At 39.5% G+C, this 24,012-nt stretch overlaps 1 protein-coding gene across 3 annotated transcripts; it reads right to left on the bottom strand.

Moving 5' to 3' along the window:
- Positions 1-964: 964 nt before the first annotated feature.
- Positions 965-18,818, bottom strand: LOC144644397 (uncharacterized). 3 transcript variants are annotated; one of them, XR_013569101.1, is made up of 17 exons: positions 18,104-18,817; positions 16,278-16,412; positions 15,449-15,565; positions 14,709-14,843; positions 13,208-13,327; positions 12,462-12,710; positions 11,924-12,040; positions 10,969-11,085; positions 10,389-10,511; positions 9,540-9,665; positions 9,017-9,226; positions 8,023-8,218; positions 7,114-7,275; positions 6,116-6,360; positions 4,983-5,372; positions 1,218-4,477; positions 965-1,139 (listed from the first exon to the last, which is right to left on the bottom strand). XR_013569101.1 is itself a non-coding variant. In XM_078503876.1 (16 exons), exons 1-16 carry the CDS (start codon positions 18,183-18,185, stop codon positions 4,227-4,229), a joined length of 2,772 nt encoding a protein of 923 aa, XP_078360002.1. In that variant the 5' UTR covers positions 18,186-18,818; the 3' UTR covers positions 965-4,226. The 3 variants fall into 3 exon arrangements, 2 of the variants coding, with proteins under 2 accessions (XP_078360002.1, XP_078360000.1); XM_078503876.1 differs by having other exon boundaries at positions 965-4,474; positions 18,104-18,818; XM_078503874.1 differs by having other exon boundaries at positions 965-4,477.
- Positions 18,819-24,012: the final 5,194 nt, after the last annotated feature.

Below are 24,012 nucleotides of genomic sequence, written 5' to 3'. Positions count from 1 at the left end.
AGAGTGGATTTCACTTAGATTTCACTAGCCTGAGAGCAGTCTCTGTCATGTCACTTTAACCTATTCATCCAAATGCTGAGCGAAAGGTCAGGGAAAGTAAATTCCTTTCAAAAGGGAATTTAAAACGATTGATATGATTGGCTAGATTTGAAAATTCCTTTGTTGAAATGAAGCATTCAAATCACGTGTCCTCAGAGCCACCTGATAAGAGGGACAGGCGGTTCTTGGGACGAGAATCGAGGGGTAGACTGCGGAACAGGCGTTTTATAGGGGCAGTGCACGGACGCGATACATGCAGGTGCACAAAGCGCCAGAGAGAATTGACATAAAATACACTGCTTGACGAAACGCAATTGTTCATGGTCTTTCAACCATTCGCTCCTCTCTTGCCCGGCTTTATAGTGTTAACGTATCGCATGCTTTTCAAAGCCGCCGCCTGTTCTGCCCACTACTTTAGTGGCCAGTGTAGGAATCGTTGCAGCTTGTCAAGCAGACAGCAACCTTGTGGAAGGCTAGCCTGAATTTCAGACATCCGTCTTTAATTGCCTGGCAAGCAGGCGAGCACAGAGGGATGTCTGAAATTCAGGCTAGTGGAAGGCGGGCGGCGGGGGAAGAAGGAAAAGACAGAATATAAGGGGGATTCTGCGCGCTAACGGCATCCACAAATCTAGTGCAAGGCATGACAATGGTTTGTTTACCTAACAGATTTGCGGAAGTGCACTGGAGCTACAGTTAGGGCAACAAGTGCCGTTCTTGGCAAATCTTCTTTGCAGCACTTGTAGTTTCCAATTTTATCATCCGATCAAAGAATAGCGCGATCAACTGACAGTTCTCCAAAAGTTATCACGCTATCTTGGCGCGCTCAGCTGCTTTGCAACTCTAAAACAAAACACGTCGGCTGGGCTTTAGCGGTTGAGGTGAATCGCGTTTATATCAAAGGAATAGTACATTAAAGTGGACTAACTTCAATATTCAACGAAGATGTTTATTGGTTTATTTTATGCAAATATACAAAGCAGGTTATTTCTTATTTCCAAAGTTTTGACTATTTTATCCAAATTTAGGCGCACCCCTTGAGAACGAAGTTACGTAACCCGTGAAATAACATCAAAGTCCGTGTCTATTTAGACCCAAACGAACTAGCCTGCGTAGCAGGCGTCTGTGTAGTTTTTAGCGCGTAAACTCTACGGCGCCTGCTACGCAGGCTACAAACGAACAAATCGAAATGAAAAAAAAAAATGTAATCGTATTACTCTTAAATCTCTTTCACGGGTTAAGTAACAACTTAAAAAGGGTGAAACTTATGTTAGAGTGGTTTCAATTAACCCGTGAAATAGTTATTACACTTTCAGATACTATTAGACACAAATTCCATTGTTTTCTTTTGTTTCCGTTCGACTATTATGCACAAACTGTAAGATATTGTTTCACGGGTTAAATGAAATCACTCTAATAGTTAGTATACGAGATACTGAAAATAAAATGAAGGATTACAATGATTTCAATGGTAGCACTGACCAGCTATATAATTACACTATTATACGCTTACACTTCACGAGAATATGCCCAACGCAAATATGGCCGCTGTTAATTTTTGGCCCCCAGAAGAAACATTTTTCCACAGAATCAAGTATCTTTACCTAAAGAACAAGTCAAAATGAATTCGTGTATGGAGTTTTAAGGATATATTGCTATCTATTGCGAAATTACAGGGACATACGTATTACCAAAAACATAAAAACGACACTATAGGCAGGCCAGGATGGCTTTTTCGATACAAATTTCTGAAATGGGTCACAAACTCACAGCCTTCAAACCAAACACTGAAATTTCTCAGAATAGCATATAATATCATTTGTTTTCAAGTGTCAACATCAGCGTTTTTGGAAACATGACCAAACAGAAAACAACAGCAGCCATATTTGCATAAGGTCTATTTATACGCTTTAGTTTCACTGTGAAACATCGTTATATACTGTCTTGTCGTTCCAACCAATCACAGCAAACTTGCACTGATTTTTTAGCCAATCAGAAGGCACAACCAAAACCAGTCGTGACGTGGTTAAGTGCGTTTTCCCGCGCTTGGCGCCGGTTGCATGTTTTGCAGCGTGTTGTGATTGGCTCACTGCGTTCTCTGTAATATTGTCATGATTGGCAAGATATCATAAACTTAAATTCTAGGATTAGGTAACACAACTGTCGCAAAGCCAACTACTCTATTCAAGAAGCAAGTAACAATAACTTTTTACACGCTTGCTTATTTACTGTGTTGTACTTGACTATACATGAGCATTACTTCAGAGTATTTAGTTCTCGTCCTTTATTTTCAACGAAACAGAGTGCAGAATGAATATACCTCCCAAGTCTGACCAAAGAAAACGAACCTAACTCAGCAATGAAATCTACTGCGGATAATTGGCATTTTCTTAACAATTATCAAGCAAGAAGAACTACAACTTTTGACATACAACTTCCTGGAAGGTTTAGTTCGTTCGATTGTTTCCTCCACGTCAAAATCTGATTGATGCGGAACTAGTCTGATCTCTTTTTCATCGTGAGAATTAAAAAAGTGAAATCATAAAGAAGTGTTTTCCGAAATCTTGGTGATGAGGAAAAAATCCATAACGAATAATGCTGGCCTTGTAATGTCTAGTTTTATAGTAATATGAAGTTTACATTAACGATTACAAATGTGAACCAAAAAAAATTGCTTTGCACACATCTTCTTACTGAGTTTCCCTTGTCATAAGCTCAAATTTCTGACCAAATGCTGAAACAAATTTAGACAAATTCTTACACTGCACTGGCGCTTGAATATTTTATAATTTTTTCGTTAATTTTTTTTCATGGTAAACCTATTGACAACTCCCATAAAGGGACAATTTTTCGTGGTGCTCGCACACACTACATTTGTATCGAATTTGTAGCCTTTTGTAAGGTGACTATATTCGTAAAACATGTCCCTATATGGGAGATTTCAACTGTATTTATTTTGGATTTGCAACAAAAATGCTCAGCAATTTATGCACTAAATGTTGTGCCTGCACAACACTCAGCTTAATTATAGAATTATAGAATAAGGGTAGAAAAATACAATTGACACCGAAACCAGCTCAGGTATCTTTTACAAAAAGCTAGGAAATAAATTAACTAATATTTAACCCAACATTCGCAAACTTTTCGAAACTTTCTGGGAACAAACTCAACTCTAACATAAGAAGATGTATACAATTTTCAATCTCTGTAGTTAAATAATTTTTAACACCAGTCTAGCTGGTGTTATTTTGTGTTAATTACAACAGTTTTACGCCTGATAATATGTACACGGTATTTACAACATTTCGTCATTTCCGTAATATAAATATCCATATTATGTATATGAAATTTCATGTGTCACATCCGATTTGTCACTGCTTGGACGCCCAGCTGCCGACTTTATACGTTTATACGTTAATACCTGGGTACCATTTATGCAGTTGACTATTGATATCTCTCACTAAAGAGAAGGCAAAGACCAGGAAGAGAAAAAAAAAACATTTCTTCTTCACTGGGCACTTGCTGCAAAAACTTGGGAGTCATGTATCATGTTTATAACATAAACTACACTCCACTGAAACAGCTTGAGGAAAACAATCGTGTTGAAGCCTCAATTAGCTGTCAAATGTTTAAATAATAGATCATCTGATTACCTCAATTGGCATGTCACTTTAGCATAGTTGCTTTTAAAATAATTAATTTAATAATAATAACAACAGATAAATAACCTGTTTATAACTCAACATATGTCTTCACCAATACTATGTTTTGGAAAAGATATTCAAGATATGTAACATATTTTAACGACACCATCAATAAGCGTTATCTTTGGTTATCCGATGAATTCGTTAACACAACGCTCTTAATTATATATAACAATACATTAAGAAAATATCATAACAAACCTTGTATTTCGAGAATGATAAATAGATCTCTTACAAAATAATTTTAATTTAGAGTGCTCTAATACTAAAATCATGCACTCCTGGTGTTTTTTTGGTTTAATTTTTATGTAAAGTAGCTGACACTAAGAGAAAAGATGTCTTGTACAGTACAATCACACTAAGACACTCATGTTGGATGGGTCACTGATGCACAAAAAGAAGGCTCAGCAGAAATCTTAAGATTCTTAAGGTGTTAAATAAATTACATATAAATTACATCAGCAAAAAGTACAGTGTAAACATGTTTTAGGCAAATTCAACCTTTTCACGAGATCCTCTGTCATCAAACACTTTAGTCGTCTCGTCGTCATCAAAGTCTTCCTCAAGAGGCTTAGTTTGCATGTCTTTGTAGTAGCTGATACTGGTCCCACGGTAGTGGCGAGAGCGGCTGCGCACATACCAAGTGGCAACGGCAATAAGGATGATGACCAGGACAACGACAATAATTATACCAGCTATCACTCCACCAGAAAGACCTTGCTTCTCTGACTCATCTGCTGAAAACCAATCACAATACTCATTGTCAGTCTTTCAATTCAGGAAAATGCAATTTAGTATGTGAAATCATGCCTTTTTTGTATAAGACCTCTCAATAGTGCAAAAAATTATACCCCACCAACAAAAGGGGTGGTGAATGGTCATTCAAAAAAGGTGAGTCTCGCAGAATTTTAGCCAAATTTCACGGGTCTCCTCGTCTCAAATTTTTCTTTGATGCCTTCTTGCAGTCTCAATTTCTTCTGTAAGGCTATTAAGGTCTCGGGCTTGCAGAAAAGATATCAGTCTTGCCGTCTCGCAAAGTCTCGCATTTACCATTTAACACCCATAACAGATTATCTCATTAATTTTTTATCTTGCATGATCTTCCATGATCTGTCTACCCACTGGATATGAGCTGATAGCCCATTATCAGGTAACCTATCAGAGCACTCATGTCTAAGGGCTGCCTAGTATAAATAATAAAACCAGTCACATCAGCACCACAGGCTAATTGTGAACACTCACCTTTTCTGAAATCCACATTTCCCTCAGTTGTGTTAAAATTGTTTGAGCTCTTTGTGGTAGATGGCTTGGACACAGGTATGGATGCTGATGGTGCTTTAGAAGGCTTGGACACAGGTATGTTGGATCTGGTAGAACCTGGAGTAACGTTTGCTGTGGTTTTAGGAGCTGGAGTTACTTTTGTGGACACTTGACCTGTTACTGCAGCAGTTGACGCCTGTGTGGCTGGTTTTGGAGTTGGTTGTCCTGTGATTGGGGTTCCTGTGCATGTCTTACCATCAGCAGTCATGTTCATCCCATTGGGGCAGCGGCATGTATGAGACTTCTGGCTAATTCTGGCTAATAAGCACAGGTGGCTGCATCCACCATTGTTCACTTTACATGGGTTTGTGGCTTAAACAGGAGAATATAGAATATCTCATCAATGAATGTTGATAAAACTGACATTTTAATAAAATAGTGTGCTTGGCACTACCACAGCCTTGTATTTAAGCAAAATGATACTCTGAACATTCATGAACCTTGACAACATTTTTATTGAAATACAAGACTAGTTAGAGGAGCTACATTATGAATAACACCTCAGGAGAGGGGAGCAGGGGGGGGGGGATTCTCCAAAAATTTGAGAGCAACAGGACTTAAAGGTATTCACAATTACAGGGCTTAAAAAAAATTGCATTCCACTATGATATTTTGCTTGTCCATGGCAGTAATAAAGTGCTTGTCTAAGTTTAATTTTTTTGTTTTAAAATCATATTTTAATCAGCCGCCAGCTTGGGGCAAGTGAGCAGGAAACGTTATTTTTGTTCTTATTTCAAAGGGCGACATTCCAGGAATAACCCCTTCATCAGTTGCAAATGGTGGTAATAAGCCATTGAACAACCATTTGCGACTAGTGATGAAAGGGTTATTCCGGAAATGTTCCCTTTTGAAATAGGAACAAATTAAAGCACTTTTTTAAAACTTTGTTTGAAGTGACTGCAATCCAAAGTGCCACACAGCAACAATATTTATTTGTTTCTGAAAAGTTGCTTGCTCAACAGGAAATATACCATTCCCAGCTGACCAGACGACTTTTTCTGAGCCCTGCAGACAAACATAAAGACAACAGCTTGTATCACTGCCAAATTACTCACCATTTGGCTGACGAAGGGGATGATACACCTTAATGTCCATGTGAGACCACAGGGTTGGCTTAACCTTCTGTCGATCCCCACCAGTGAATTTGTTTAGCTTTCTGATTCCCTTGCCATACTTGTACCAATCTGTGAAGTACACGTGGTTCTCAAACACACCCAGCCCAAAAGGATGATAGGGCATGATGCTGGCAATGACACGTTGGTCAGAACCATCATACTTACAGGACCCAATCTGCTTTAGCCTAAAAGAAAAATAGAAACTGTTTGAGTGCATGGCAAAAGCATCAAGAGAAAAATGCACTGATTATGGCATCTGATCAATAATGTCACACAGAACATCTGACCATTCCTTTCTTGCGACTCTTGCCTTCATGTTTGAATGAAAAGAAAGAACTTCTTAGGCATGGGGAGGGGGGGGGGGGGGTGAATATTCAGGTATATTTTGGGTGGGTGCTGCCCAGGCCTCCAAAGTAGCACCCGTGAAAAAGAATTTAAATTCAAAATGATACCCTAGCCTGTTCTAGAAAAAGTCAATTTTTTAAAACCCCATTTTGGGTGCTGATAATTTGAAACTTTTGTGTATTCGAAATATCATACCTTGCTCCCATTCTAGATCTGGAGACCCAAATCACAACCCCATTGGGCAGCACATACCAGTGTAGGTATTTTGGGGAAGTACCTCCCCTTCCCCCCGGGCTCTAAGGGGTGACTCTTTTGAGAAATAAGCCCACCAGAGTGACTGGAAAATAAAAAGGCTCAGAGCCCCGTGTGGAATACAGACCCCTTATTATCTCCAAATCCTTTGATATTTCTTCTTGGTAACTCATCCAGATAATCCTTCACCTCTTTGTTCAGAAAATACTTTGAAATGGTAAATCCTTTTGCCAAATAATTTTCTTCATTTGTTGACATGACCATGCAACTTGGAGCTCAAAATACCTAATCAGAATCTTTTTTTTTTCATTGTGTCAACAACAAAAAACTTTAAAACTTACCTAGCATCAGCCCAATATAGCCTTTTCAGTGTATAATCAATTGCCATCCCATTTGCCCAGCCAATCCCATCAGACACAATCACTTGTCTTGTTGCAGGGTCTCCATCCATGCCTGCTGTTTCAATCCTTGGGTTGTCACCCCAGTCGGTCCAAAACAGGTTCCTAGTTACATAACATAGAAAACATAAGGGAACTGTTATCAGTAATATTGTGATATACTCTTGATATCCATGAGCAGCTGACATCTTATCTCTTTTTCTCATAATATTTTCAAGCTTACTATTTGTACGAGATAATGTAGAAATGTCCCGGGGGGGGGGGGGGTACTCCGGCTTGTAAATGACGGGGATGATCGAAGGACTTTTTTGGGTTCGAAATTTTCGATTCCAGGAGTTTTTTTTTGGGCGACTTGATTTAAATAGGGGATTTTTTTTCGGTATTAAAAACAAACTAAAGTGCCTTGGCGCGGCCTTGGTGTATTTATGGTATGATGAATAAACAAACACGAGCATTAAATTTTTTATGGTTTTCTCTGTGTTATATTATTGCCCCTCCTGGCAATTTAGGGGTAATTTGACAAGGGATTTTTTTTTTTTGGGGGGGGGGGGGGGGTTATTTTTGGTCCAGGGATTTTTTGGGGTTCTGAGTTTTGCTTCCATTCGATCATCCCCCCCCCCCCCCCGGGAGAAATGTATATGTTTTTGCAGGCGTGAAAAACAGATTCCAAAACTCTGAATAATCTGTATTCATAGCAAAGAATCAGTCAATATTAAAAAAACCCTTGACTTGCAGCCTGTTTAGTAACATGTAATAAGCATGGAAAAACAATCAAATTCATGATGCACTGTAACAGCATTTGCAACAAATTTCTGTCCTGTTATTATTATCAATAATACTATTATAACATACCCGTAAAATGGATCCACAACAATGGCTCTGGGTTCATCTAGTCCAGAATTAAAAAGCGTGAGTCTATTTGAGCCATCAAGTTCTGCCACCTCGATCATGTTGTAGCCTCCATCTGTCCAGTACATTTTTTTGGCGACCCAGTCAATAGCAATGCCGTCAGGGGTGTGCACACGAGATACAATCTCATCGCAACCAGCTACAATAAAATTAATGACACATTGAAATTAAGTATTTGTCAGTTTCATTTAGAATTGTAATAGCTGAAGAATAGTGTAAAAAAACCGGAGAATGATTTTTAAAGGTTCCCCATCTTTATAAAAATGAGTTACAGGCCTTTGAAATTTAGCCGGAGAATTCTACGTAGTAGAAGGAGAATTCTCCGATCTCCAATGCCTAATGAACACCCTGGTGTGTGCTCTGTACATGTACATCATGCAAATGGTAGATCAAAAATATCCACCACATCTGAACAAATGCACAAAAGAAATCTGCCTTTCAGTGAGTGACTGGACAGTTTTAAAATCCTGGACATTACCATTACCCTCTACAGTATAAAAGGCGAAGGAAACAGTAACAGACGTTAAGTGTTGTTTGGAATTATTATAACAGAACTTGTCTGGATTTTTATAACAGTCTGGAAAGCAGGATTGCCAGCTGTTGGCTGGGCAGCTATACCACAAACACACTTTGAGCATCTCTGCGAATTTCACAGATAAACTTAGCCACCAAACATCTCCTGTTAGAGTTGCCCCCCGCCTTAATCCCCCTGTTCTCTATATCTGGCCATCAGATTCTGTTCCAACTAAAACCTGAATGACATGATATTTGCTAAAAGGATAAAAATGGTATATACAAGGCTAAAAAATAGATAAAAACAATTAAAATGAACCAAACATTTTCGACATGTTTGTCATCATCAGGATAAAACCTGAATGGTACCATGCTTATAAAGGACAGTAAGGTATATGTAATCAAGGTCATTGTTGCCAATTACCTGCAGCTGATCCTGGGCTGGGAATGTGGGCACGGCAAATCTTCTCATCTCTCACATCTGTCCAGTACACATAGTTGTTGTAGTAGTCATAGTCAAGAGCCACAATTCCTTTCTGACCAGCAACAATGTCTGTGTATTCATGAGAGCTAGCATCCAAGGCTAGTTTACGAATGCTGTGTTGTGTTGAAAAGAGCAGGTATGGTGTATTTTCTGTGTAGGGGAAAAAAAGCAAATTCAATTGATGTAACTGTTTCATACAAGGATGTAAATATAATGCCCAGTACAGTCAACTCTCTCTAAAACGGACACAGTCGGGACCAACTCCAGCTGTCTGTCATAGAGAGGTTTCCATCTTAAAGGGAGTTTATTTACAGTAAAATGACTGAAAACGGCAATGATGGCGCCAGCACCAGGTTTCCATCTTATAGAGGTGTCTGTTAAAAGAGAGTTCCTGACCTCCAAACTTCAAGAGCTTTATTTGAGAAGAAAACTCTAAGACTAATATAAATGTTAAAAGCATTACCTAAAGCCTTGCATGTCTTTTTATCTGGCTCCAAACCATAGCCTGGCTTACAACCACACTTGTAGCTCCCCTTCGTGTTGGTACAAAGTTGAGTGCACTGTCCATACACGTCACATTCATTGATATCTGAAAAAGTTATTACTGTGTCACACACATATTTTTAGAATAAGGCAAGTCTGATCGCTAGGAACTACGGATATTTGTGCTGAAAGCTTACTAGTATCAGAGCTTGCCTCCGCTTTGACTGTAACATACCTAGGTTTTTAGGTAGTAAAGGTGAGTCTCTGATCCAGCCTAGTGGCTCATACTGCTGGAGGTTATCCCAGTTTCTGTAGCAATAAGTGACTAGGAGTATTAATTTTGTACTCCGCCCTAGATGGGATGCTAGTCTTTCGTAGCCAGTTATCCCCCAGCCTTATTTTGCTGGGTGGAGAGAGGCATTATGAGAGTAAAGTGGGGGGGGGGGCTAGGGGGGGGGGGTGGGGGATAATAAAAAAAAAAAAAGGGGCAAAAAAAAAAAAAAAAAAAAAAAATTTTTTTTTTTTCAAAAAAAAACCCCAAAACCCCCCCCCCCTAAAAAAGCCCCCCCCCCCCCCCCCGGGGTAAAGTGTCTTGCTCAGGAACACAACACAATGACCCGGCCAGGGCTTGAACCCAGACCACTCAATCTAGAGTCCAGCATGCTAACCACTGCATCACCATGCCTCCCATTAGGCTCTTCCAGGAAGTACCATACCTACCCCAAGGATGATCATTAGAAATTCTGAGGAGGAATGGGGTTTTACATAAAAAAGTTTCATGGGGGGTATTTATAGCTTTCAACAAATTAAATCATTTAAAGTGCCCTACCATCGCATGTTCTCTTGTTTTCAGCCAGGACGAAGCCAGTGTGACAGGAGCATTTGTAACCAAGTGTTAGATCGGTACAAATATGTTGGCAGTGGCCATTATGATCCAAACATTCATTAATATCTGAAAGAATACACAAATAGATTACAATTTGAATGTTGTTAGCATTAGCTAAAACTAGTTAATTATTGTTAGTCGTGTTGCGTCATTTCATTCTCCGTACGCTCGGATTTCATATTCCTCGTGCTCGCTGTTAGACGGATCTTGCCCTTCACTAGTCGAATCCTTTCGCTTCTCGTTTGAGTTTTATTTCCTTCTCGTTAGCTAAGTCTTTGTTATGTCACACAAAAAGTCAAGCAGGATTAGCAGACCTCCTCGCAGGCCCTTGGACGACGACTACACTTGGGAATCTTAATTTAACCACACTATGAAATACACTGCTTGTTTATAGAGATAACTAGTGAAAATCATTTGCTAAGAAGATAACATTTTCACGAATAACTGGTTAAAAACATATACTTACTCTACTAACTATTGTTGTATGACGCATATATATATATGTGTACATTATGTAACTTACTGCAATTTTGTTCTTCATCCTCTCCATTTGTACAGTCTCTTTTCCCATTGCAGAGTTTACTTTTATCAATGCATTCTGATGTGCTCCCACACTTGAATTGATCATCTGTACATGTAACTTTTCAAATAATAACATAAAAAATTAAAATTAAATCAGATATATACATACACTGGTACCTTATTCAATGCGTTAACATATAATACGTATTGATATTTTGCGAGTTGCATAATATTTTTTTTTTCCACTATTATTTCAGGCCTAGAGGACATAAACATGTCAAGTCAAAGATTGGATTGTTTAATCCAGCCATTTTGTTGGTGTGCTTTCTGTCCATATTTTTGCCCTGTTGTACAGTATTAGCAGTTCATATTAATTTGTGGGTTGTCTTGACCTAATACGGTAAAATGGCGTAATAGTGGAATAATAAAGCAGATGAACATAACTAAGCTGAGTGTACTTTTACAATAAGTTCCTTTTGAGATTGTGCATACAGCTATTTCAGTTAACGTTGTCCGGATCAAAGCTAAAAGACAAGACTGAAAGGCAGTATGGGTAGAAGAAGAGAGCAACTGCGCGTGCTGAATACTAAAATATATAGTGACATGACAAACGCGAATTTGCACGTTTTCTTTCTCTTCAGACATGTGAAACAAGGTGCTTTTAGCCACACTGAATTTTAGAATGATTTCAAAAGTCAGAGTTAAGCGACACTAAAAGTAAAGCTACAGAAAGGCCTCCTGAGAAGAAAAACAAACTCGTGAATTCTTCACGTGCGAAATACAAATTTGTGCATTTAATGAAGATTATATGCAAATTTGTAGTGAATACCCAGAACGCCATACGGTATTGCCTTTTAGCTTTAAGCTTTGACCCAACAACGTTTATTGAAATAGCTGTATAAACACATAAAACATAGAATATTACTGTTAATTCCTTACAACAACTGAGCACTTACCACAAGAAGTCTCATCTGACCCATCATCACAATCTCGTGTCCCATCACATTTCTTGGAGATTGGTACACAGCCTCCACCATGACATGAAAACTGGTCACTGGTGCAGTTACCGATTGCTAAATAAAATAAAAAACATGCAACTTATCAGTTAAATCAGATTTATGCCACCCAAAAAATCTTATGCTGTTTTCTTATTTACATAATTTCTATTAGCCAAGACAGCTCTTGAATGGAAACCAAAGGGAAGGCAAACGAGAGCAAGGCCCATGCAGACACGGAGGCAGAGTTGTATGGCCAAGTTTGAAAGACAAGAATATGTGACATGGACTGCTGTCAAGAAAGCAGCAAGGCGGAAGAGGAGGGGAGGAGGAGGAGAAGAAAAAGAAGAAAGAAACCTAGAAACATGTACTAATTACAAGCTACCTCTGACCCGGGAAATTCAAAGATGCAAGAAAACATTCTTGTTTAACAGTCTATTTCTAGCCTATTCTTATTAATAAATAAACAAGCAAACAAATATTTTATCTCTATACTTACGGCATCCTATCTCATCAGATCCATCAGGGCAATCATCCTCTCCATCACATCGCCAGTGACCTTGGATGCAGTTTCCATCAGCACAGTGGAACATTTTTGCTGAGCAAGTGGATGGACGAGGTGTCACATTCACACAACCAGCTTCATCTGACTGATCTGGACAGTCATTGTCTCCATCACATTTCCAGCGCAGTGGAATGCATTGCTGATTTCCACAAGTAAACTGGTTTGAACTGCAGGTCTTGGAAGCTACAGACCATGGACAGAAATTAGTATTTTTTAACCATACAACAAGCAGAATCAAACGAACAAGAATTCCAAGGGGGGTAGCCGTATCCCAATGTCACATGTTTCTGAGAATCGATGTCGCTTAGCTAACAGCTGTAAATGTCGCTGTCGTTTTTCTCCCTATTGTGTTGCTGTCGAATTGTGTCGCTGTCACATTTCAGTGCTGTAATGATGTCGCTTGTCATTGTTAAAATGTTCCTGTGTCGCCAGTATTCAGAGTCAAGTCATTTATTTTGTCACTTTAATTTGTCCCTTGGTAGGCCGCTTGTAAGAACACTTAGGCTCACAGATATACTGCTAATTAAACTGACTAATGCAACTTCGTACAGCCCTTTCAAATGTAATGACAGCTGGCGATTTTGCCACCAACCACAAAATAAATACAACTTACAATATTTTGTCTTCATGAATGTTGATTTTAAAACTAAAACTTAAATTGCAAGAAATCTGTAACTTACTGCATTGTTCTGGCTTTTCATCTGATCCATCTCCACAGTCATCATCACCATCACATACCCACGAACTGGACACACAGTGGCCATTGGTGCAAGAAAAGTCACTGGGTGAACAGGTTGTCCCTAATGAAAAAAATAATACCATACTTGAATTAGTGATTTGCACATCAACGTATTCAGTGTCCCTCTTAAACACTGGTACATAAGTTAGCTGGTGCTATATAGGTGACAAAATTTATCTCACTTGATGTATGGAATTCTCTACACTGTACCAAGTTTACATCTGATTTCTTAACTTGGACAAAGTAGACCTTATGAAGATTAAGTGGTCACCTTCACCTTATGAAGACTAAGTAGTTTAAGGGCCGATCATTTAAACAAAGCCTAAGTTAGATGTTGTTTGAGGCTAAATCGAGGTTTAGACGATGACGCCCTAAACCATGGCTAACCAGAGTCTAAATTGTATTATTTGAACGCCGATGAACTGGAGTTCACGAAGACTACGTTTAGACAACGAGTAACAAGTGAAACTATTGTTTTGACATCATGCATGCGTGCTGCTCCTAAAGGAACACTATTGTCTTGCCGTTGTTTTCTTTTTATAAAAGGACTGCATACATAATGTTGTATAGAGCTGTGCCGAAATATTTTCAAGAAATTGTACTTGTGTTTTTAAAGGAAATGAAAAAAATGCAATCAAAAAAAATCTCTTTAAACCAGCTCAGAGGTTCAGGAAACGCATAAAAATACAAATCAAGAAACAAGTTAACTGCAACGTGCTAGAATCAGTGAAAATAAACGGTTAAACGACGTTTAAACCCACTCAGGAGCAGGTCTACCTGATTCCTCCCTCTGTGCTCGCCCTTCCGGGCGTCTCCTTGCCCGGTCCTCCTTTCCGCCGTGCGCCGCGGTCCGGCCCTGCGGCTCCCCCCCGCCGCCCCCGCCCCGCCGGCGCCCCCCCGCGCCGCTCGCCCCTGCCCCTCGCGGGCCGCCCCCCCCCTCTCCCGCCCGCGGCTCCGCCTCCCCGCTCGGGCCTCCCCCTCCCCCCCCGCCCCGCCGCGCCCGCCGGGTCTAACTTGCCATTGTTTGTAAGTCAACGGTAAAACTTCGTCTAAACGCGGCTTATGATAAACGTTGTTTAAATAATTGGAATCGCAGGCTAAATCCCGATTTAGATCACGAATTTCTTAGCCGCAGTCTAAACTTCGTTTATTAAATAATCGGCCCTAAGTGTTTAAGTGCCCATTAATATACCTAAGTAGACAGAGGCAAGTGTTAAGAGTTAAGTGTCTTGCCCAAGATTAGAACCCAGAAAACCTGGCCAGGTCTCGAACCCAGACTACTAGATCTGGAGTCCAGCATGCTAACCATTAGATCACTGTGCCTTCCATTTAGATCTGAAAACAAGGTCTTCAACTGATGTCAGACACTTATAAAAAATATGACTTTATGAAAATAAAATTTGTAACCTCTACTTATAGTTAGATAATGGGTCTTAAAATACCTGGTCCACTGGTACCGCACTGAGCCTCATCTGAATTGTCACCACAGTCATCCTGCCTATCACATTTCCAGCGGGCCATGATACACTTGCCATTGCCGCATTTGAATTCTTTGGGACCACATGTTATATTTCGATCTAATGAGAAATTAGAGTATAATAAATAATCTTGATGATGCAAAATATCAATATTTAAAAGTACAGTCGAAGCTCTCTTAACTGACACTCTCGTAAGTGGACAGCTTTTAACTTACGGCCCCTTGTTTGAAACCCTGTTTTAACTCCCATACAAAGTCTGTATTTTCACATTCTCGTAAGTGGAGATTCCCGTAAGCGGCCGCGGACACTTGCAGAGATTACGATTTAGACTTTTTCTTTGTTTTTAAGCTCCCATAAGTGGACACCCTACAAACGACCTCTGTATCTTATTTTATTGATGAACTTCACATCGCCGTTCGTGACAATGATTTTACAGTGATTACAAGACCATATTTCAGTGCTTGTTTTGTCGTCATCCACATCCATCCGGTTATTGTTAGCTGGGCAAGCTCCCGTAAGCGGCCATCTATCCCCTACACCTCTGGTGGTCGCTTACAAGAACCATTCTCGTAAGCGGCCAGCTCCAGTTACGGACACTTTTTTCGCGTCCCGAGGGTGTCCGCTTACGAGAGCTTTGACTGTAAATGGAGAATAAGGCTGGAATTGTTATATTTTTTAAAACTAAAAATCATCCGTCAACTTACTGCAATTAAGTTCATCGGATCCATCTGAGCAATCATCATCTCTGTCGCACTTCCATGACAGTGAGATGCACCGTCCATTATGACACTGAAACTGATCTTGACGACAGGTCCGGGGAGCTATACAAACATCAAATGGCAAAACTTAATTTTGGATTTTTCTTGCGCATTTTGTCGACTTGAAACAAAGCGTACCTTGAAGGTACCCATGTTTGTAAATGAAACAATAATAATTTTTTAATTTTGAAAGCATGGGTTAACAGTTTAAATAGTTATTACCAATGTCTAACCATTCTTTGCAGATTATTTAAGCATTACTTTTTCTGTTTAACTAAGTCAAGTGAAAAGAGTAATGTACTATTATTCACATTAATTATATTTGAGCTATTTTAAAAAAAAAAAAAAAAAAAAAAAACGGAAATACGTAGTCTTACAAGACAAATATCTCAGTGACTTATTTTTCTTGTTTGTGTGGTTGGTTTTATTTGAACTTCAAATTAAAAACCGTTAAAATATATTAGAATTATAGTCAAACTGTAGTACATATGTAAACAAAATTATAGCCTTCAACATGTGCTCTATGCTGTTGAAGAGTGGGCGGACAATTCAAGGAAAAGCATTGTATTCCTTTGTTTGCAGGTCACAAGCAGTTTTCTTGAAGTGTATTGTTTGGTTTTTGTTTTATTTCTTGTATACCAGTAATGAGAACAGAACCTCAATTTGTAACAACGGCTGTTTGCTTGTTACATGTGCTGTTCTCTGTCAGCTTTGTGGACAAAAGCTACTCAGATCATGAAAGGAGTAAAATCAGTTTTATTGTGGTTTTACTTACGACATCCTTCCTCATCAGAATTATCCCCACAGTCATCTTCTCCATCACATTTCCAACGAGCAACAATGCACTTTTGATTAGCACAGGAAAACTGATTTTCAGCACAGGGATAAGGTGCTGAGCTGTTGGAACTTCCTGATAATGCAAAACACAAAATATGAGCACGGTGGTGGAATGGGAACAATTTTACTTAAGCCTCGTTTTCAGTTTACCTACCGAAGGCTTTCACACGGGGAACTGGAAAGGAAATTTTTGTGGTTTTGCGACACCTGACTTTTGAGCGCCAAGAATCTCTTTCAAGCTGTTTGAAGCTTCAATAGCAGTGTTTGAACAGCTGAATGAATTCTTCCTGGGAGTCTGGCAAACAGGGGTTTTCAAGAGCTAAATGTCAAATATCTGCCGAGTATTCAATACGTCTGCTTCACATCACGAAATTTCGAGAAAAGTCAAACATTCCAATCATGTTTTGATGTCTGAGTTCTAAAGAACCTCTATCAAAGCCAATCGGAGATCCACAGGTACCCGTCAAACAAAGAAGAATCAAAACCACAATTCACAAGACTTTGACCTTACTAGTTTATAATCTGTCATAGCCAGCAGCCCTAAGGCTGATGCAATAGCACGAGTTCGATAGATGCATGGGAAACGACTTCCTCAATGATTAAACATTCAAAGCAGACAGCTCGAAAACTAAAACACGTGGCGGAAGTTTTTGCCTAAAGCAGTACCAGAGGGAAATTATATGAAAATTAACGATGAAGGAATTTTTCGCTTTCAGCGAAGCACGAGTCGAAAATGGAATAAAGCTAATATCGATCTCTAGAGTAACGAAAGCTCACGCGACGCGATTTGCGCTCTTTTGCGCCAATATTTCAAACGATGGTCTTCAGAAATATTATTGTCACATGACGATCAAATATTCCAAAGATTTTAATTGGATGTCGAAAAGGACAAAGCGGCACGCTGAGTTTACATGTAACACACCTTTGAAAATGAGCGCTAACAATTTTCACACGCTCTGTCATTAGTTTTCTCACATCTTTTGTGAGATTACTGCGTTTACAACTAACGAGTTCTTTGCGAAAAAGAATAAAAATAATCCGGACGCCACAGAATACGGCATAGGACTTGAGAGAACACAATATTGACCTACTTAACGGTAAAGAATGATGAAACACTCTCATCAATGAAATACGTGGGACGCCCACGTTGTTATTCAAATTTGCATAAAATAAATTGTCATCATCAATGAACTTCGTCACCAACACGACGGCGAGTTTTCTTTGCTCATTCAAGACGAACCGACAAAGAAATAATATTCATAAGTACAAATTTTAGCAATGTACAAGTGAAAAATTTTAGACTGGCGAATTCCGTAATTAAAAGTTTTCGGATTCTTAGGTTAATAAAATTGGCGGAAAAGTAAAGCGAAAGAAAGTAAATAACGTAGTACGCATCAATGAAAGTGCCGCCAAAATTCAGTACCACGCGTTAATTTCGCTTAAAAAAGTTCGAAATAGCAGTAAAAAAAATATAAGACAACGACTGGGCTTTCAAAATAAAATCTGATATAAACTGGCACTGAAATATAGTAAAACGAATGAATAAAATAAAAATATGTGTACGTTGCAAGAAAATACGCGCCACCGCGCCAGACAACATTTTCAAGAGAAAATACTCCTGATTTAGTGCGTCAAAAGATTTGTATTCCAAGAAAATACTTTCCTTCTTTGACAAAACTAAGTTTACAACAAGTTTCTGTTCAACAGATTCGCGTTAGTTGTTGTCACAGCACGTGGTTTCAATGCTTTCTACTAAAGACTTACCAGAAACTGCCTCTGTAGTTGTGATATAAACAAGACAGGCTGCCACGCACCAACATACAGCCTTGGTCGTCAGAAGACGCATTTTTTCTTCTGCTTCACGAAAACGGGACCACTACGGTTTATACTTCTTCTCAAATTTCTCTTCGGTGAATACCAGAATAAGGTTTGAACTGTTGAATTCGTTTCAAGTTAACTCGACCACGTTGGACTTTGGAATGAACGCCGGTAAAACTGTTCAATGAATGAAACGCCTCAATGTTTTGTTGACAAATTGAAGTATTGAAACGCATGCTCACGAGCATGTGACCAAGCATGGCGGGAAAACTTGTATAAAAGGTGACGCAATACCTTTTTACACCTGTTCACGTGGGGGAGTAGCATAGGTCAACCAACGCCAGTTATTTCGCCGACTAACGATCGAACACGTCCAATATTTTAGTTCGTAAATACTTTTTCAAAGCGAGGAAAACAGATTTCAAAGCTAAAAACGAAATTCTGGGTTTGGATCTCTATCAAGGCGTCGATCTGTTGTTGTTCTCTTCAATACCCCAGCTGTGGATAGAAGGGCATTGAGATTCACCGCCTGCTGCCTAAGGGATTCCTTTCAACAAAGTAAATGTCATAAATAAATGTGGGAAGATTCGCAGTCCAACGCTTTTATAGAACTTCAGAGTTCAGAGAATTCTTGACGACGACGCTTTCCTCTCTCTCTCTATCTCTCCTCTCCCCCCCCCCCCCCCTTACATTCGAAAAAATGTTAAAAGATTCCCGAAGCTGTCTTTCTCCCTTATGTTACAAAAATGAAATAACGCGGAGCCGGTTCAACGTGCTGTCAGGAAGTACTGCTTACAATCTGCGTCATAGTTGTGGTTAATATTGGCACATTTCAGTTGAGGTTCTTGCTAATTTTAATAAAACATCTTCCGCCTTCCTTCTTTCGACAATTCGTTTCTAACCGGATAAGAATTCCTATTTCCCGTACATCTTGATTTACCTGAAACGACAGGTTTCTCCTATTTTTAACTTCACACTGGCAGGCGGATTTCAAATGTAGAGAAGTTGAAATTAGACATGCTATAAATCATTTCCCTATAACTGGTCAACTTTAAATATTTTAATAATGTAGTCGAAGCTGCACAACGAGTCACAAATACTAAGTAGGCTCGAATCGCAAAAGGACGCCTATCGAACGGCAATGTTTTCGAGAGGATTAAAAATAGCCGGCTAAATGGAGTAAAACTTCGATATGAAGTCGCTCTTTTCAGTCTTTTATTTTGGCAATTTTCCCTCGCACGAGACGGATGTATTACAAATGATGTTATGTCTGAACAGACATCTGATTCAGTAGCTGTTATCGGTTTAGCAGCTAGCTGAATTTTTAATTCACAAAGTTTTATTTTGTTTTGCCTTGAAACTGCCCTAAATTCACACCAATCGACTAACGACGGTCACTAACGAAAAGAGGAAAAATTCCGAAACTGAATTTGGCATGTTCTTCCGTGAAGACATAGCAAGTGCGACGGCGCACGTCTTATAGCTTTTTATTTTTACACCTCGTAAAACGTAAACGCATCAACAAACCAAATAATTAATATTGATGGCCGATAATTCTTTATATAGCTCCTCGCCGGCTGAAAACCGCAAAATCGACGCTCACACTGAAAAGCCCCATGCTGGCATATTCTGTTCTCTTTTTTACTCAAAACGTTTCAGCGTATCGTAAGCATACCTAAAATGATTGTCTTTCTTTCTATAAGCCGGTAATTCGGCAATAAAGACAAACATTCTCTCCGTCAAATTCCAAATCGACCGCAAAATCTATGGAAATTAGTATTTTGGAGGTTTCGCGCCCTTCAAATAACTAATACTGCGTAAGCCTCGTGTTTGTTTACATGACTGTCATAGTTGATAATGCCTTCGGAATGTTTCCAATGCGAGCTATTTTTTTGTTTAACTTATCGTAACCACAACATTTCGCAAAAAAGGCCGGGAATTGTTCCATATTCGGAAGAATTGTTCTTATTAAGGAAGACAGTGTCTTTCTTAAAATAGTATAGTAATCGAATTTGTTGGTTTTTATATCACGGGTATCGGGACGTCTGAATTCTTGTTTGTTAGCGCTGGATCAGGGAAAGTTAAAAATAAATAATAATCTAAAAAAGTCCTTGAGCAAAAAGGGGAGGTTGTCTAAAAGTGATTCTCTTAGCAGGAGGCGATAAAACCGGAACTTTGACCATGGGAAAATAAGCAATGTGAATATTTAACAACGTAGATAATTCTGCCGTGAGTTTACCTGCGTCACATTTAAGAATTTGCTATTTTAATTACCCAACAAGGATCAATGCCCTTGCTTCCTGCACGGCCATCGTAAATTCCCTTCGTGTCTCGTGACTTTCCCGGGACTTTTCGTACGTCATCGAGACTATTCGTTACGTCATCATGGCGTCTTAAGCTCACTCAAGCACACATTATGCGTCGGCGAGTTTGCCGCCTTCTGAGACTTAATATTAATGTTATAGCTCTAGACACTTCAGCAGCTAAGTGCTGTTTTAATATTTATTATGGAGCAGTTTGCGCCGTCAGCATGATAGCCAGAGTACTAATGTGTGAAGCGTTGCAAGAGACCGGTTGAGCTCCACTGAAGACGAGATATTTCCCTACCGAACGGCTTCTCACTTCTTTCCGGCCAATAAAAAGCCATATCATACATCTACAAGTAGAACGGGAAACGCCTGCGGCCAAGAGAAGGACATATACGTGATGTGGTGGAGCAACATTTAGATGTCTTATCAGAGAGGACCCTTAAGACATTTATTTGGCAGTTTCTGGCTGTTCTGGCACAAAAGAATTAATAAATTGATGATTATTTTTACGACTTGTGTCTGGCAACTGATCGTAATCGCCATCTAGAGTTGTCAGAACTTGTCTGATGCATAATTTATCAAAAGGATCGGAGATTTCAGATAAAGCCCAATATTTTGAAAGTCTTGCAGTACGCGTAGACGTTGCTACGCGTTTTGATCACGTGATCTAGGGATACCTCGAAGTGCACATGGTACCCAGACCCTCATAACAGGGCTACTTGACAGTGAAATATACTGTGGAAATATATTGTTCAGCATACCTACCTGATGGAAAAATATAAGAACCAGCATATCACACCAAATGATGTCTATCCTAGTTTTTCTTTTGACTGTCCTAATTTAGGTACGATTTAAATTGGATTTCAGTCGTGGTGTACGTATGTGTAGACAAAGCCGGTTGAGCTAAAAATCACAAACGACAGTCAAAAAATAAATAAAAATAAAACAAATGGACAATATTTTGTATGGTCTGTTAGCCTTAAAGACTGGCATTTAAAATTTTCCATGTTTGTGATACTGAAGTGTACGCTATGATTTGTTATATTTTGCCTCGTGTATATATTGTCCTGCTGTTAATCTGGGTTCCGTGTGCAGGTGTAGTTACGTTGGCATCGAGTCCCCCAGGAACACGTGATTCGAAGCAGTTGATAATAAGTTCTACTTTCCTGGGTATTAAGATCTAATAAGCGGTTATCACGTTTTTTCTTATTGGTTGGTTACAATAGAAAACAAAATATTTGTGTTTCAGTTCTGCATCTGTTGTAATATCTCTTTCTTTCCAATTCAACATGTTAAAAATTACAATTCCGCCCGCGACGCCAGTCTGTCTGTGGATCGTTATAAGCGAGCCTAGCATTATGATGTACTCACTGACATGTAAGCGAGGTGAAAAAGTTACCTCTGCAGTCGATTTATAGAGTTTATTGCGGTAAAGAAGATAGGAGGTGAAAGCTATCATGTAGCTTATGCTTTTCAAGTTCCTCAACCGACATTGTGATCCGAAACAGTTCTGAGCCTTGAGGTGTTAAAAGTATCTGGTTTCCTGTGTATTAGACATTCCGTCTTTTTATTTTCCTTATTGTTTTCACTAGCGAAAAAAATATACAGGTTTCATTTTCAATTCAGAATGTTCAAAATTACAATTCCGCCCGCCAGTCCGGTTGTCGCATTTAAAACTCCTAGCAGTGGTGCACGCGAACTCGCCTCGCCCCTCCTCGTCTCCATTTTTTGCTCGGTCATTTATTTTTTTCGCTTGACATGACGGCTCGACGGACACTTAGTCTATAGACAAATGAAACTAAGGTAGGGAGGGGGAGGGAAGAATGAACAAGCAAAGATGCCACTGGCAAAGACCAGTGTCGCAAAGATATTTGTCTTGAACGCGAAACAGAGATCGTGACACAAGATAATGCATCTTTCTGCTAAGGATACCGAGTTATGGCGGGTACTCGTAACTCTGAGATTCTCAGGAAACATGCATGTCTAACTCTTTTTCCAATACGTTTAGATCCACTGAGATTAGAAAACAACTTTTGAAGTTTTTAACTGAATTATTTGGTCAAAAGTGTTGGTGGGCGCCGCCGGATGGCATAAAAGTGGTGAGTGCGCTGGTCTTCGGATCCATAAGAAAGGTCATTGTTGTGGTACAGGCCCTGGTTGGGGTCAATGCGTTGTGTTATCGATCTCAGTCAAGACACTGAACTCTCTACACCTAGGAGCCTCAAACCATAAGATTAAAACGGTCGCTTGGCGAGTGATGACCTCTTCAACGAAAACGGTTCACCACGTGGGCTCAGGTGAATTTGGAGACTAGATTCCAGCTACAATTATCGCCGGTCGAATATATTTTGACCTTGGACAATTCTTTTAGTTTTTGGCTTATCTGCTCTGACACCCACATCCGCTACTCAACAAGGCGAGAAGAATGACCGCAAAATTCATATTCTCTGCTCTCACAGACAGGCTGACTGACGGATTAACTTGAAGAAACAATACCGAAATAAAGGCTTACATCTTTCAAATGTTCCTATCTTTGTCATTTACTTTTTCAGTCGGACCGGCGCGAGGACCTGTTATATTTTCCATTCCACCCATGAAACAAAGAATAAGAATAACTTAACTACTTCATCCTTGTATGCGTATATCCTATCTTCTGATTAAATAATTGCCCTCGCGGTTCAATCTAGATAGCGACAGTCGGCCACTTTTCTCGTTTTCATATTAGTCTTACTAACACAAAAAACACAGTTCTGTCCAACGAATCGGCCTGCACTCTCACTACGAATACTATAGCTAGTTAAATGAATTGACCCTGCATGTATTGCTACGATGACCCGACCTATAGTTAACAATGTCGCATGTCTACAGGTTTTCAGAAGAACTAGTATTCCTTCCTTGATATTCCAGACTTTAAAGAATAGCTAAGTTAACCGGAATGTTCAACGACCAAAGAGTTTTTTCTCCGGTTTACCGGAGTCAATGTGGGCTGGTTTTCGTGGCAGTCACACACTACAGCTCCAGCAAGATGGAAAGTAGTCTCTGGAAATCACAACTGAACAAATACAGGTGGAATACTATAAGCACTTTTCAGCAAAGGTTCGCTTTTGCGTTCGACAGGTGTATGGTATTTACGGAACGTCTGAATGTGAGGACACGCGGAGAGACCAAAAGCCCGACATCACTGGAATAACTCCGGCTTAACAAATATATTTCCAACTGCGAACATGCTGGAAACAGTTTATGTTCTACCAAAGCATTGATTTACAGTTTGATGTTATTTTCTAGAAGCCACGACACCCACGCACTCTTTACGTACAAACCCACGACTAAAAATATTAGCATTTGGACAATGCCTCGCACGTTGTTTTAATAATAGAAACAGGAGGATTTCCTGTCTTCACATGAATAATAAATAACGATCTGTTCTCTTAAAAGCCTGCGTGGGATGCCAGTTGTTTACACCACAATCAATTTCCAAGGAGATGTCTGAACGCACATGGTATGCCCTGAGCTATGTTGCGCATGAACGTGCAAGTACTCACACAT

This window comes from Oculina patagonica, chromosome 2, assembly GCF_052425735.1.
Source record: "Oculina patagonica isolate OP01 chromosome 2, crgOcupat, whole genome shotgun sequence".
Classification (NCBI taxonomy): Eukaryota; Metazoa; Cnidaria; class Anthozoa; order Scleractinia; family Oculinidae; genus Oculina; species Oculina patagonica.
Note: the sequence above shows the minus strand (reverse complement) of the source record. Positions and strands in the feature narration are given on the sequence as shown.

What these genes read in the sequence shown, in the direction of transcription:
- LOC144644397 (XM_078503874.1), bottom strand. Translation starts at nt 18,185, where the DNA reads ATGCGTCTTCTGACGACCAAGGCTGTATGTTGGTGCGTGGCAGCCTGT. An exon ending in ATCCGATGAACTTAATTGCA is followed by an intron (nt 14,844 to 15,448) that starts GTAAGTTGACGG and finishes ATTTCTCATTAG; the next exon opens with ATCGAAATATAACATGTGGT. An exon ending in GTGCGGTACCAGTGGACCAG is followed by an intron (nt 13,328 to 14,708) that starts GTATTTTAAGAC and finishes TTTTTTCATTAG; the next exon opens with GGACAACCTGTTCACCCAGT.